Consider the following 12,530-nt stretch of genomic DNA (forward strand, 5'->3'; position numbering starts at 1 on the left):
TTCTTGCTGTGAGGCGACAGTGCTAACCACTACACCACCGTGCCGCCCATTATTATTATTTGCTTATTAATAAATATAATCATTATTATTATTTAATTATATCTTGGGTGTATTGGCTGCTCATTTGGTTCTTTATATTTGAACATTCTGACATGCACACTGCAGACTAGCCATTAGTTCTTTCACTCAAGCTACTGTTTATTTTAAATTCTGAGGAAATACACCATACACTAGCTTCAAAGGTACGTGCAGTATTTTCGCAGTGGAGGCACCGCGCTGTTAAATTTATCATTTATTAGATTCATGCTTATTATTCTCTCTCTATACTCGTACTTGTACCCTTATGGTATCAGGAATCTCAGCCAGCTCACCACTCCACCGCTGAGAACTTAGGACCCTGTTGCGCCATTATTTATTGGGATTTAGTGTAACTCTTTAGTAGCCTGTAGCCTACTGTGCTGGGTGATCAGCACCTGTTAAAAAGGGGTTACATTTTGGAGGCACCGCTGGGATTTTCCTGTTTACCAGAACAAGTAGATCGCTGTGTTTTGCTTAGTGTTTGTGTTGTGTTAGTTATTGCTGTTTGCTGGGCAGTTTTTTTTTTTTTTACATGGACCTTAGTCAGGCTGTTGAGTGGAGCCGTGAGGAGAATGTGGAGTTGTGTCATGCCATTTTACTTAGCAGAGTGCCATTGGAGGCCACTGATGATGTGGTTAGCCGTGTGCTCAGCACAGCCAAGGTTCTGGGTAGGACCCGGATACGTGGTCGCCGTGGCGACAAGACTGGTAGGCATCTGTACATTTTAGTCGAGACTTTTGCTGAGTTGGAGCAGAGCTCTGTCCCTCCTGAAGTGGGAATTGTAGGTGAGGCAGGTCCATGGGCTGTTCATGTAGTGAGTAGTTTGCTGCCTGCTAGTCCTGTTCCTGAAAGTGATGGATTTGAAGCCAAGCTATTGTCATTATTACAGCAGGAAGGCAAGTCTATGGGTGATGTGAAGGCTGTTTTGGGCACGCAGCCTCCTAAATCTGATGTCAGCATGGATCTTGTGAATGCCATAGGCCAGCTCGTTGATCGCTGTAACCAGGCATCTGTTGATGTGCCTGGCTACAGAAAACTGAGGCTGTTCTCCGGTTTACGGCCCGTTCCCCCAGGCGAGGAAGAGTATGAGGCCTGGATGGAGCAGGCTACTCAGATGATTACTGAGTGGCAGTGCAGTGATGCTGCTAAGCGACAGCGCATTGTTGAGAGTTTGCGTGGGCCTGCTGCAGATATAGTAAGGTTCTTGAAAGTCAGTAGCCCATCTGCTACTGCTACTGATTACTTAACCGCTCTTGACACTACTTATGGATCGACTGAGAGTGGGGCAGACCTTATGACATCGTTTCGCCATACTTTTCAAGAAGATGGTGAGAAACTTTCTGCTTTCTTGTATCGCCTGGACAAGCTTCTCCACCGTGCTCTTTTGAGAGGAGGGATTGAAGCTGCAGGCCTGAATCGTGCACGTCTGGAGCAGTTGTTCAAGGGTGCTCTCACCACTGACATTGTGGCTTTACGTGTGCGACTTCTGCACATTTTTCAAGCTCCGCCTTCTTTTTCACAGTTAATGCGAAATGTGAGAGAGGAAGAGCAGTGGGTAAGTGCAAGGGAGAGTGCAAAGGTTTCTGTGGCCTCATCTACATTTCGCCAGGTTCCTGTGACTGCTGCTGTCACTCTTCCTCATGTGCCTGTTACTCCCCTAACGTCTGAGGTTGACAGTCTGAGGAAAGAGGTCAAGGAGCTGACGTCTTTAGTAACTAAACTTTTGACTGCTACTACTGTGGCTCCTGAAAATCCTCAAGTCTCACAGTTTGGCGTAAGCCACAGCACAGAAACCACTGCCCCAGCTGTTCCCACAAGGGCTGTTTCTTCGAACCTGCCGAAGTCTACGGCATCCTCTTCTGTTCCTGCCATTTTTTGTTACAAGTGTGGAGAAGACGGCCACACCAAGCGAGAGTGCACACGTCCTGAGAACTTGAGGGTAGTGAATCAGAAGCTGCTTAAGAGGGTCACGCAGCAGGGAAACTTCCCTGGAGCTCAGTGAAGGAATGGCACAGAGCTCCATCACACAAAACACATTCCGCTCATTGTTCACCTCCAATCAAAGTCAGCCAATCACAACTGCCATCTGGGTTAGTGGGGCCCTCGGCTGAGGTGCCCGTGCAGATAGAAGGTATTTATGCTAAAGCTCTGCTTGATAGTGGTTCTCAGGTCACCATCTTGTATCATAGCTTTTATAATGCATATTTGAAGCATTTGCCACTGCAGCCAGTGGAAAATCTGGAAATATGGGGTTTGAGCTCTCACAAATACCCATATGATGGATATTTGCCTCTTATGCTCAAGTTCACTGAAGTGGTCACTGGTGTGCCTCAGGTGGTGGACACTTTAGCTCTTGTGTGTCCTGAACCTCAGACAAAAGAGGGTATAGACATTTTGGTAGGCACAAACACTCACTTGGTGAAGAAGTTGTTCCACTCTTGTCGTGAACAGGCAGGTGACGGGTTTCTTAACATGCTGACCATACACCCTGTGATAAAAGAGGTTTTTGAGTCCGTTAAGCACACAGGTGTGTCACCGGAGGATGTGGATAAACACGGTACTGTGTGGTTCACAAAACCTAAACCTGTTGTTTTAAAGCCTGGGCAGGAGCTGCAGCTTTCAGGACTGCCCAAGTTTCCTGGTGAACTCAATGACTCTTTAGTCCTTGTAGACCAGCCTTTTAGTGCTGATGATGCATCTGTCCCTGAGCTTGAGGTTCGGCCTGAAGTCCATCCAGTCTCTGCTGTGTCCTGCCATTGTATTATGGTAAATATGAGGAATGTTTCTTCCAGGGATGTTCTTGTGAAGAGAGGTAGTTCCCTCGCTCACATATACCCTGTAGAGATGGTGCCACAGTTTCCGTCCACTTGCAGTCCCATAGCTGCTGGTGAGCTTACTTCTGCTTCTTTTGATTTTGGCACTTCATCTATGCCAGAGGAGGCAAAACATCACCTCTGCGAGATGATGTTGCAGAGGAAGGAAGTGTTCTCTTGTAGCGAGTGGGATGTAGGCTGCTCAAAAAGCACTCAGCATGAAATCAGGTTAAATGACTCGCGGCCTTTTCGGAAGTGATCTCGACATTTAGCTCCTGCTGATCTAGAGAATGTGCTTCAGCATTTGCTGGAACTCCAGAATCATGGCATCATTTCGGAGTCTCGGAGTCCGTATGCTTCGCCCACTGTTGTAGTGCGCAAGAAGTCAGGTAAAGTCAGGATGTGCATTGATTATAGAACCCTTAACCAGCGGACCATCCCTGACCAGTACACGGTTCCCAGGATCGAAGACGCCCTCCATTGTCTCTCTGGTAGTAAGTGGTTCTCGGTGTTGGACTTGAGAAGTGGCTACTACCAGATTCCCATGAGCGAGGCTGATAAAGAAAAGACAGTGTTCATCTGTCCTTTAGGTTTCTATCAGTTTGAGCGTATGCCTCAGGGAATCTGTGGTGCCCCTGCCACGTTCCAGAGGGTCATGGAGCAGACAGTCGGAGACAGGAATTTTCTGGAGGTTCTGGTGTATTTAGATGACCTGATTGTCTTTGGTAGCACCTTGGAGGAGCATGAGGAGAGACTCTTAAAGGTTCTGGACAGGTTGAGAGAAGAAGGTCTCAAACTTTCATTGGATAAGTGTCAGTTTGGCAGGACGTCTGTGAACTATGTGGGGCACATAGTTTCACAGGATGGCATAGCCACTGACCCCTCCAAAATAGAGGCTGTTGTTTCATGGCCACGACCACAGACTGTCACTGAGCTACAGTCATTTTTGGGGTTTTGTGGATATTACAGTCGTTTTGTGAAGGGTTTTTCCACATTATGCCGACCATTGAATGAGTTGCTGCAGGGCTGTCTGCCTCAGAAGAAGAGCTCAAGTTCACAGGCTGCTGACTCGAAACCTTCTTTCCGGCCCTCTGAACCTTTTGGCCCTAGATGGAGCAATCAGTGCGAATTCGCTTTTCAGGAGTTGAAGTCAAGGTTAACTCAGGCCCCGGTGCTAGCTTTTGCAGACCCCCAAAAGCCGTATGTTTTGCATATGGATGCAAGCCTGGATGGTCTAGGTGGTGTCCTTTATCAAGAGTATGTTGAAGGATTGCGTCCTGTGGCATTCATCAGTCGTAGTCTTTCCCCTTCAGAGAGGAATTACCCAGCTCACAAACTGGAGTTTTTAGCTTTGAAGTGGGCTATTGTGGATTGGCTGCATGACTACCTTTATGGAGCCAGTTTTGAAGTCAGGACGGACAACAACCCCCTGACTTATATAACCAAGTCTGCCACATTGGATGCCACTGGTCATCGCTGGTTGTCGGCATTGTCCACTTACGACTTTAGCTTGAAGTACAGGCCTGGGCGGAGGAACATGGATGCTGACGCACTGTTGCGACGCCCTCACGTCAGCCTGTCCCCTGACGATGAGTGGCAAGAGATTCCCACCCCTGGAGTGCGAGCTATTTGTCAGGTGGTAGCCACACAGAGAGCTGGTTGTTCTTCATTCCCCCGGGTTGCTGATCAGATTTGCAGCCATGAGTCAGCTGTTCCAACAGCATTCTGTCATGTTGCTGCTGTAGCACCTGATCAGTTGCCTACTTTTAGTTCTAGTGAGCTTCAAGAAGCTCAGAAAAGCGACCCTGTTATAGGAGATGTCTGGCAAGCTATAAGTCTGAAGAAGCCTGCTAGTAGTATCCTGATGTGGCATCCTGACTTTAAGATCCTGAAAAAGGAGTGGGCAAAGCTGTCTATTGACAAGGGACTGCTATACAGGACTGTTAAGTGGGGTGGTCAGTGCGTGAGACAACTGGTGCTCCCTAAGCAATTCCATGGTCTGGTTTTTAAGCTGCTGCACGATGATAGTGGCCACTTGGGGTTTGACAAGTCGTACAGTCTGGTTCGGGACAGGTTTTACTGGCCTCGTATGAAGCTTGATGCAGAGAAATACTGTAAGACATGTGAGCGCTGCATCAGGCGGAAAATGTTGCCTCAGAGGGCTGCTCCTCTTTCCCACATACAGAGTTCTGGACCCATGGATTTGGTATGCATAGATTTTCTTTCGATTGAGCCTGACTCTCGAAATGTTTGCAATGTGTTGGTCGTCACTGACCATTTCACGCGTTATGCACAAGCCTTTCCTACTAAGGACCAGACAGCTATCACAGTGGCAAGGACTCTCTGGGAGAGATATTTTATTCATTATGGCTTGCCCACCTGTATCCACTCCGACCACGGTAGGGATTTCGAGAGTAGACTGGTGACTGAGATGTTGACCATGTTGGGTGTGAAAAAGTCGAGGACGTCTCCTTACCACCCACAGGGTGACCCACAACCTGAGAGGTTCAATAGGACTTTGTTTGACATGTTGGACACCCTAGAGTCACATCAAAAGTCAAAGTGGAGTCAGCATATAGCACATTTGGTGCATGCGTATAATTGCACTCCTAATGAGGCTACCGGGTACTCACCCTATTTCTTGATGTTTGGTCAGGAGGCTCTGCTCCCTGTTGATGTTTGCTTTGGTGTTTCATCTGATGACACGTCATTTGCATCACATTTTAAGTATGTGACAAAGATGAAAGAGGAGTTGCAAGCTGCTTATCAGCTGGCATGTGCCTCTGCGGATAGGATGAATCAGAGCAACAAGGAGAGGTATGACCAGAAAGTTCACCATCATAGCCTGAGTCCTGGGGATCGGGTTTTGATTAGAAACTTGGGTCTGAAAGGGAAGCAGAAGCTAGCGGATAGATGGAGCTCATGTCTTTACAGTGTTGATGGTCAGCTTTCTGACCTCCCTGTGTACAGGTTGACACCTGTTGATGGTAATGGACCAGTCAAGGTGATGCACCGTAACCATATCTTGCCTTTAGGACAGGAGGTAAGACTAGGTCCAGTGGTCGCCACTGCTCCAGCCCTGGGCCCAAGGGCTGTGAAACAGAGAAGGGCTAAGGAAAAATCGTAGGACTGGTGTCTCTGAGGTGTTGCCTCCTGTGGTACATGCACAGTCTAGCACTTCTGATTCTGAGTATGGTTGTTATGCTGAGGATGCAGTGCAACATGCTCCTCTGACTGCTGGCACGCATAATGACCAGCCCGTACCAGATTCTACTGCGCCGTGTGTCTCCACCACAGTTAGAAGCCCTAGGTTAGTGCCCACACCTAGAGATGATGTGATAACTCCACTCAACCCTGCACTCCTTACCTCTCCACATAGGTCTCCTGAGGTAGTGAAGGATTTAGTAGCCACAGACCAGGATGTTAGCTGTCCTGATGTTCACTCTGTAGTTTACCCTGCAGCTCCCACAGACTCAGTTCCTCCCTTAGTACGTAGGTCACATAGGGATAGGAAGCCTACTGACCGCTTGACTTACAGCAAGCTAGGAGTGCAGAGCAGGAATGTTGTAGCATCACACTTTGCACTTGCCGAGCCATTCCCTGCATGGTATAACGTTTCTCATGCCTGGTGGTGTAATCTGCAGGCTCTTTGCAGTACATGCACAAACCGGCCATTCCTTATGCCATGCACTTCACCTGCCTTTACACCCATAGCTAGTTTTTAAGCAATAGGCCATGTTTGTTTTGGGTCTTTGTTTTGATTTTTGTTTTCTTACCTATTTTTCCTGTTCACCTTATAATATATGTAACCCAGCATGGGGGCATGCTATTTGTTTGGTGGGGGGAGAGTGAAAGGTCCTCTAAAATAACACTGTATTTTATACTCTATATTGGATTGCCCTATTTTCTGTGTAATTAACTCCATTTACCATAATGTCTTTTGGTTTGGAATATTTTCACTGTTCTGATGTGTTGTGACGTACTATGCATTCGGACCAATCAGACTTATTTGCTCGTTGTATTTTTATTTGAAGTTTGATGTCAGCCAATGGTAATTGGTATATGTTTAATGCCCGCGAGTTTGCGGGCTTTTTGAATGTTCCATCACTTCGCGCGAGAGAAGCTCATGTCAGTTCCCACCTGCAGCAGAGGAGAGAGAAATCGTGTTGTTTGTGAGCTCTATTTCAGCACTGATTTTGCAGAGAGTATTTTTATAGTTTGGCCTGCTTGTGGCCATAATGTGTACCTGGGACTCCGGTGTCACTCCAGTGAGTGATCTTGCTGTTTTTTTTTTCCGCAGATACATCTGCCCTCCGTTGCTGGGCCCACCGGAGCGCTTTCGTCAGTTCTCGGGGACTCACTGTGTCAGGTCTGGGACCCAGCCAGCTACCGAGGGGTTTGGGATGAGCAACATCGTGTTTGAGCGAGCTAACCCACAGCAGTAGCTAGCCCTCTGCTCAGGAGCATCTACTGCGTGACTGTACCGACATCTGTAACCTGATCCATCTGGTCTGACCAGTGGATTGTGAGTAACGCGAACCCACACTTACACTGACACACACGTTCCTCTAGTCTCATCTGGATTGCCAGCATTTTAGAAGGGCATTGCAGCGGTTGCTGTTCTGCCTGCAGTTCACAGAGCTGCCACCTGTGCACCAACGGGCCCCAACTGCACGCGCGTTATTTTTCTTTTCCACTTCTTTTCTTTTGATACTTTACCCAGTTTATTTTCTTACTATGTACTGCTGGTATACACAATGTTGATGTGCTATCTGTAACACCTCTATGATGTAGGCTAATTGTTTCCGCTCTTCTTGTGCAAGTGTTACTATTTTATTCATATTGGTGATTACATTGCTTCTTTGGGAAGCATTTACTGTCAAATAATATCTCCTATTGTTATTATTATTTGTTTATTAATAAATATAATCATTATTATTATTTAATTATATCTTGGGTGTATTGGCTGCTCATTTGGTTCTTTATATTTGAACATTCTGACATGCACACTGCAGACTAGCCATAAGTTCTTTCACTCAAAGTACTGTTTATTTTAAATTCTGAGGAAATACACCATACACTAGCTTCAAAGGTACATGTAGTATTTTCGCAGTGGAGGCACCGCGCTGTTAAATTTATCATTTATTAGATTCATGCTTATTATTCTCTCTCTATACTCGTACTTGTACCCTTATGGTATCAGGAATCTCAGCCAGCTCACCACTCCACCGCTGAGAACTTAGGACCCTGTTGCGCCATTATTTATTGGGATTTAGTGTAACTCTTTAGTAGCCTGTAGCCTACTGTGCTGGGTGATCAGCACCTGTTAAAAAGGGGTTACACAAACAAACCAAAAGTGTTTGCAAATATGTAAAAAGGACAACCACCCGTGTTGCATCCATGAGACCATCAAACCAAAATATTGAGCGCCTGGTGCAATTATTGTTCTGTGATGCATATCGTGACGTCGGGAAAACCTAAAACTCTGTTTTCCACTATTTACACACAGCCATGAAAACGGAGTTTTCAAAGATATCCATTTTCAGTGACTGAAACCTCCGTTTACATGTAAATGAGAGGTGCAACTGCATAAATAAATATGCGTCTTCATAGATATTCGGCTACGTGTAAACGCACCATGAGAACGCGTGCCGCTTTATAGCTCTGCGGAACACTGGGAGCTGTTTGAGATGCGCTATCCTGGGGTTTAATATTGAAGGCACATTCACGCTGTCCCTCTTCTTCCTTGTCACCCCTTCCTCCTTTTCATCACTTTGTTCGCACTGAACCCATTTTATAACGCCATCCAAGAAGGCTTTGTAAAACTGAAATTTTGGTTTGTACCAGTCTGTATGATCGGCCTCTCTTTCATAGTCTTCTTTTATCAATCTCTGTACTGATGCTTGCAAGTTATTAAACTCAATGAAAAATCCCTCAAATAACTTAATTTGTTTCTCAACAGTTTCTTTATCTTGGCCGGATCCAATAAGGCTGTTGATTTCGTTACGTTTATGTGTTAGAACACCAAGCTTCCCTCTGCGTGTTGCAATTAACTTAAACAGTTGTCGTTCATTTGAGAAATCCTGGTCTTCAGTCTCTTCCTCAGTCATACTGAAACTTAACTCAAATGCTTTAAACACAAAAGTTCATGACTAACTTAAAAGGTTGAACACAGCGCAGTAGGAAAGGCGAAAGGCAGTGCGCGCACAGGCCGGGTCAGTTTGTAAAGTGCGCGCGGCGGCCCATTCAGCAGTTCAGCCTTATTCTCACCAACCAGAAAAGTCAGTCAATCCTACAAGCACGTAAATCCACATCCACGAACTCCCGACAAGTAATCCACAAGCTTGCGACAACGCAGCTTCCAATCTTCCAAAACCATGTGCCTACTGGCGTCTCAAAGCTTCTAAACTTTCTATACACCCTTGAGCACTCACGCGTGCTCTGCTAATTAGCGCAGGTGAACCAATTAACCCTTTCATGTACAACCCCGATTCCAAAAAAGTTGGGACAAAGTACAAATTGTAAATAAAAACGGAATGCAATGATGTGGAAGTTTCAAAGTTCCGTATTTTATTCAGAATAGAACATAGATGACATATCAAATGTTTAAACTGAGAAAATGTATCATTTAAAGAGAAAAATTAGGTGATTTTAAATTTCATGACAACAACACATCTCAAAAAAGTTGGGACAAGGCCATGTTTCCCACTGTGAGACATCCCCTTTTCTCTTTACAACAGTCTGTAAACATCTGGGGACTGAGGAGACAAGTTGCTCAAGTTTAGGGATAGGAATGTTAACCCATTCTTGTCTAATGTAGGATTCTAGTTGCTCAACTGTCTTAGGTCTTTTTTGTCGTATCTTCCATTTTATGATGCGCCAAATGTTTTCTATGGGTGAAAGATCTGGACTGCAGGCTGGCCAGTTCAGTACCTGGACCCTTCTTCTACGCAGCCATGATGCTGTAATTGATGCAGTATGTGGTTTGGCATTGTCATGTTGGAAAATGCAAGGTCTTCCCTGAAAGAGACGTCGTCTGGATGGGAGCATATGTTGCTCTAGAACCTGGATATACCTTTCAGCATTTATGGTGTCTTTCCAGATGTGTAAGCTGCCCAAGCCACGCGCACTAATGCAACCCCATACCATCAGAGATGCAGGCTTCTGAACTGAGCGCTGATAACAACTTGGGTCGTCCTTCTCCTCTTTAATCCGAATGACACGGCGTCCCTGATTTCCATAAAGAACTTCAAATTTTGATTCGTCTGACCACAGAATAGTTTTCCACTTTGCCACAGTCCATTTTAAATGAGTCTTGGCCCAGAGAAGACGTCTACGCTTCTGGATCATGTTTAGATACGGCTTCTTCTTTGAACTATAGAGTTTTAGCTGGCAACGGCGGATGGCACAGTGAATTGTGTTCACAGATAATGTTCTCTGGAAATATTCCTGAGCCCATTTTGTGATTTCCAATACAGAAGCATGCCTGTATGTGATGCAGTGCCGTCTAAGGGCCCGAAGATCATGGGCACCCAGTATGGTTTTCCGGCCTTGACCCTTACGCACAGAGATTCTTCCAGATTCTCTGAATCTGTTGATGATATTATGCACTGTAGATGATGATATGTTCAAACTCTTTGCAATTTTACACTGTCAAACTCCTTTCTGATATTGCTCCACTATTTGTCGGCGCAGAATTAGGGGGATTGGTGATCCTCTTCCCATCTTTACTTCTGAGAGCCGCTGCCACTCCAAGATGCTCTTTTTATACCCAGTCATGTTAATGACCTATTGCCAATTGACCTAATGAGTTGCAATTTGGTCCTCCAGCTGTTCCTTTTTTGTACCTATAACTTTTCCAGCCTCTTAGTGCCCCTGTCCCAACTTTTTTGAGATGTGTTGCTGTCATGAAATTTCAAATGAGCCAATATTTGGCATGAAATTTCAAAATGTCTCACTTTCTACATTTGATATGTTGTCTATGTTCTATTGTGAATACAACATCAGTTTTTGAGATTTGTAAATTATTGCATTCCGTTTTTATTTACAATTTGGACTTTGTCCCAACTTTTTTGGAATCGGGGTTGTACCAGGCTCCACTTAAGGCCAAGGCCAACATCTCATATCATCTCTAGCCGCTTTATCCTGTTCTACAGGGTCGCAGGCAAGCTGGAGCCTATATTGCAACAGAAGGCTTGGTTCGTCTTAGAAATGGTCAATGCATGACATAGGGGATGGCGTACAAATTCCCAAGAACGTCACAAGAAAATAAATTGCTATAGAGCATAATTTTTTGACACTGAATTTTCCCGATTCAGGGATTATTCTTTTGAGTAGAAATTCCAACTCTGGACCCACCAGAGAGAGAGCGAGAGAGAGAGGTGGGCGGGCGGGCAGGCATCTATCTATCTATCTATCTATCTATCTATCTATCTATCTATCTATCTATCTATCTATCTATCTATCTATCTATCTATCTGTCTGTCTAAATTGTATCCGTCATTGGTCAAGGGGTTGGCTTGGGAAACAGAATTTTGAGGTCAAAAATCACAATCATTGCTGATCAGTGGTGAAGGTTTTGGGTTAAGAAGCAGAACATTTAGAGTTTAAGAAAGCAATTATGGCTAGTTAAATGGTTAAGGTCATGGGTCAAGAATTAGAAGGTTTTGAGGTTAAAACAGCAATCATTGCTAGTAAAGGGGTCAAGGTATTGTATACAGAATTAGAAGGCTCTGAGTGTAAGCAGCCAATTAAGCCAAGTGTATCGTATAAAGAATTGGAAGGCTCTGAGTGTAAGCAGACAATTAAGCCTAGTGGGGGTATCCAGTCAATCAGACTTGTTTTAAGGGCTATTCCCCACAACCCCCAAACCTAACCACAACCTCTACACCTAAACTTAACTGTGATCCCAGTACCTAACCCTAACCCCAACCCCTAACCTCTCAACCCTTAAACCTAATCTCAACCACTAAAATCAAATCTTGGATCTAGACCTTCCCCTCATCCCGCTCCCAAACCCTGGTTGAGGACCATCAGACTGATCACCAACCCCTTCGACCAACATCCAGATTAAGGTACAGAAAGATTGTTTGCTCGGGAGTGTGATGTCTGGGCTGTGGGGGGTGAGATGGACTTTGGACAGGCCCGTGCAGAACGCAGGCCCCAGCTTTTGCTGTGGCAATGGAAAACGTTCACCCTCACCCTACCCTAATCCTAACCAGAGGTAGCCTATTTTGGGGAGTGGGCCAAAGATAGCACCTTCTGGAACACCAAACTTTACTTTAGCATGCATACGAAAGTCACTATTTACGTATACAAACTGATAATGATCAGTTAAATAAGACCTGAGCCAGCAGAGGACCATTCCTTTACCTCCAATGACATTTTCTTGTCTATCCAGCAGAATGGAATGATCAGTGGTGTCAAAAGCTGCACTAAGGTTAAGCAGCACAAGCAAGGAGACACACCCCTGATCAGGAGCCATTACTTGGTCATTTACTACTTTAACCAGTGCTGTGGCTCTGCTATGATGAGATCTAAATCCTGATAGATACCTTTTATGGATGTTATTCCCATGTAGATATGAGCATAACTGTTATGCCACAGTTTTTTCTAGGATTTTGGAGATAAAAGGGAGGT

General features: G+C 45.2%; 1 protein-coding gene across 1 annotated transcript; it reads left to right on the plus strand.

The window, feature by feature from the left end:
- The first annotated feature begins 610 nt into the window (after window positions 1-610).
- On the plus strand, window positions 611-2,080 carry LOC132874767 (paraneoplastic antigen Ma1 homolog). Its single transcript, XM_060911162.1, has one exon. The coding sequence runs from the start codon at window positions 611-613 to the stop codon at window positions 2,078-2,080; it is 1,470 nt and encodes a 489-aa protein (XP_060767145.1).
- Window positions 2,081-12,530: the final 10,450 nt, after the last annotated feature.

The sequence above is a fragment of the Neoarius graeffei genome, chromosome 27 (genome assembly GCF_027579695.1).
Source record: "Neoarius graeffei isolate fNeoGra1 chromosome 27, fNeoGra1.pri, whole genome shotgun sequence".
Taxonomy (NCBI): domain Eukaryota; kingdom Metazoa; phylum Chordata; class Actinopteri; order Siluriformes; family Ariidae; genus Neoarius; species Neoarius graeffei.

Excerpts from the sequence above, each read along its gene's own strand:
- LOC132874767 (XM_060911162.1), top strand. The coding sequence starts at position 611 with ATGGACCTTAGTCAGGCTGTTGAGTGGAGCCGTGAGGAGAATGTGGAG.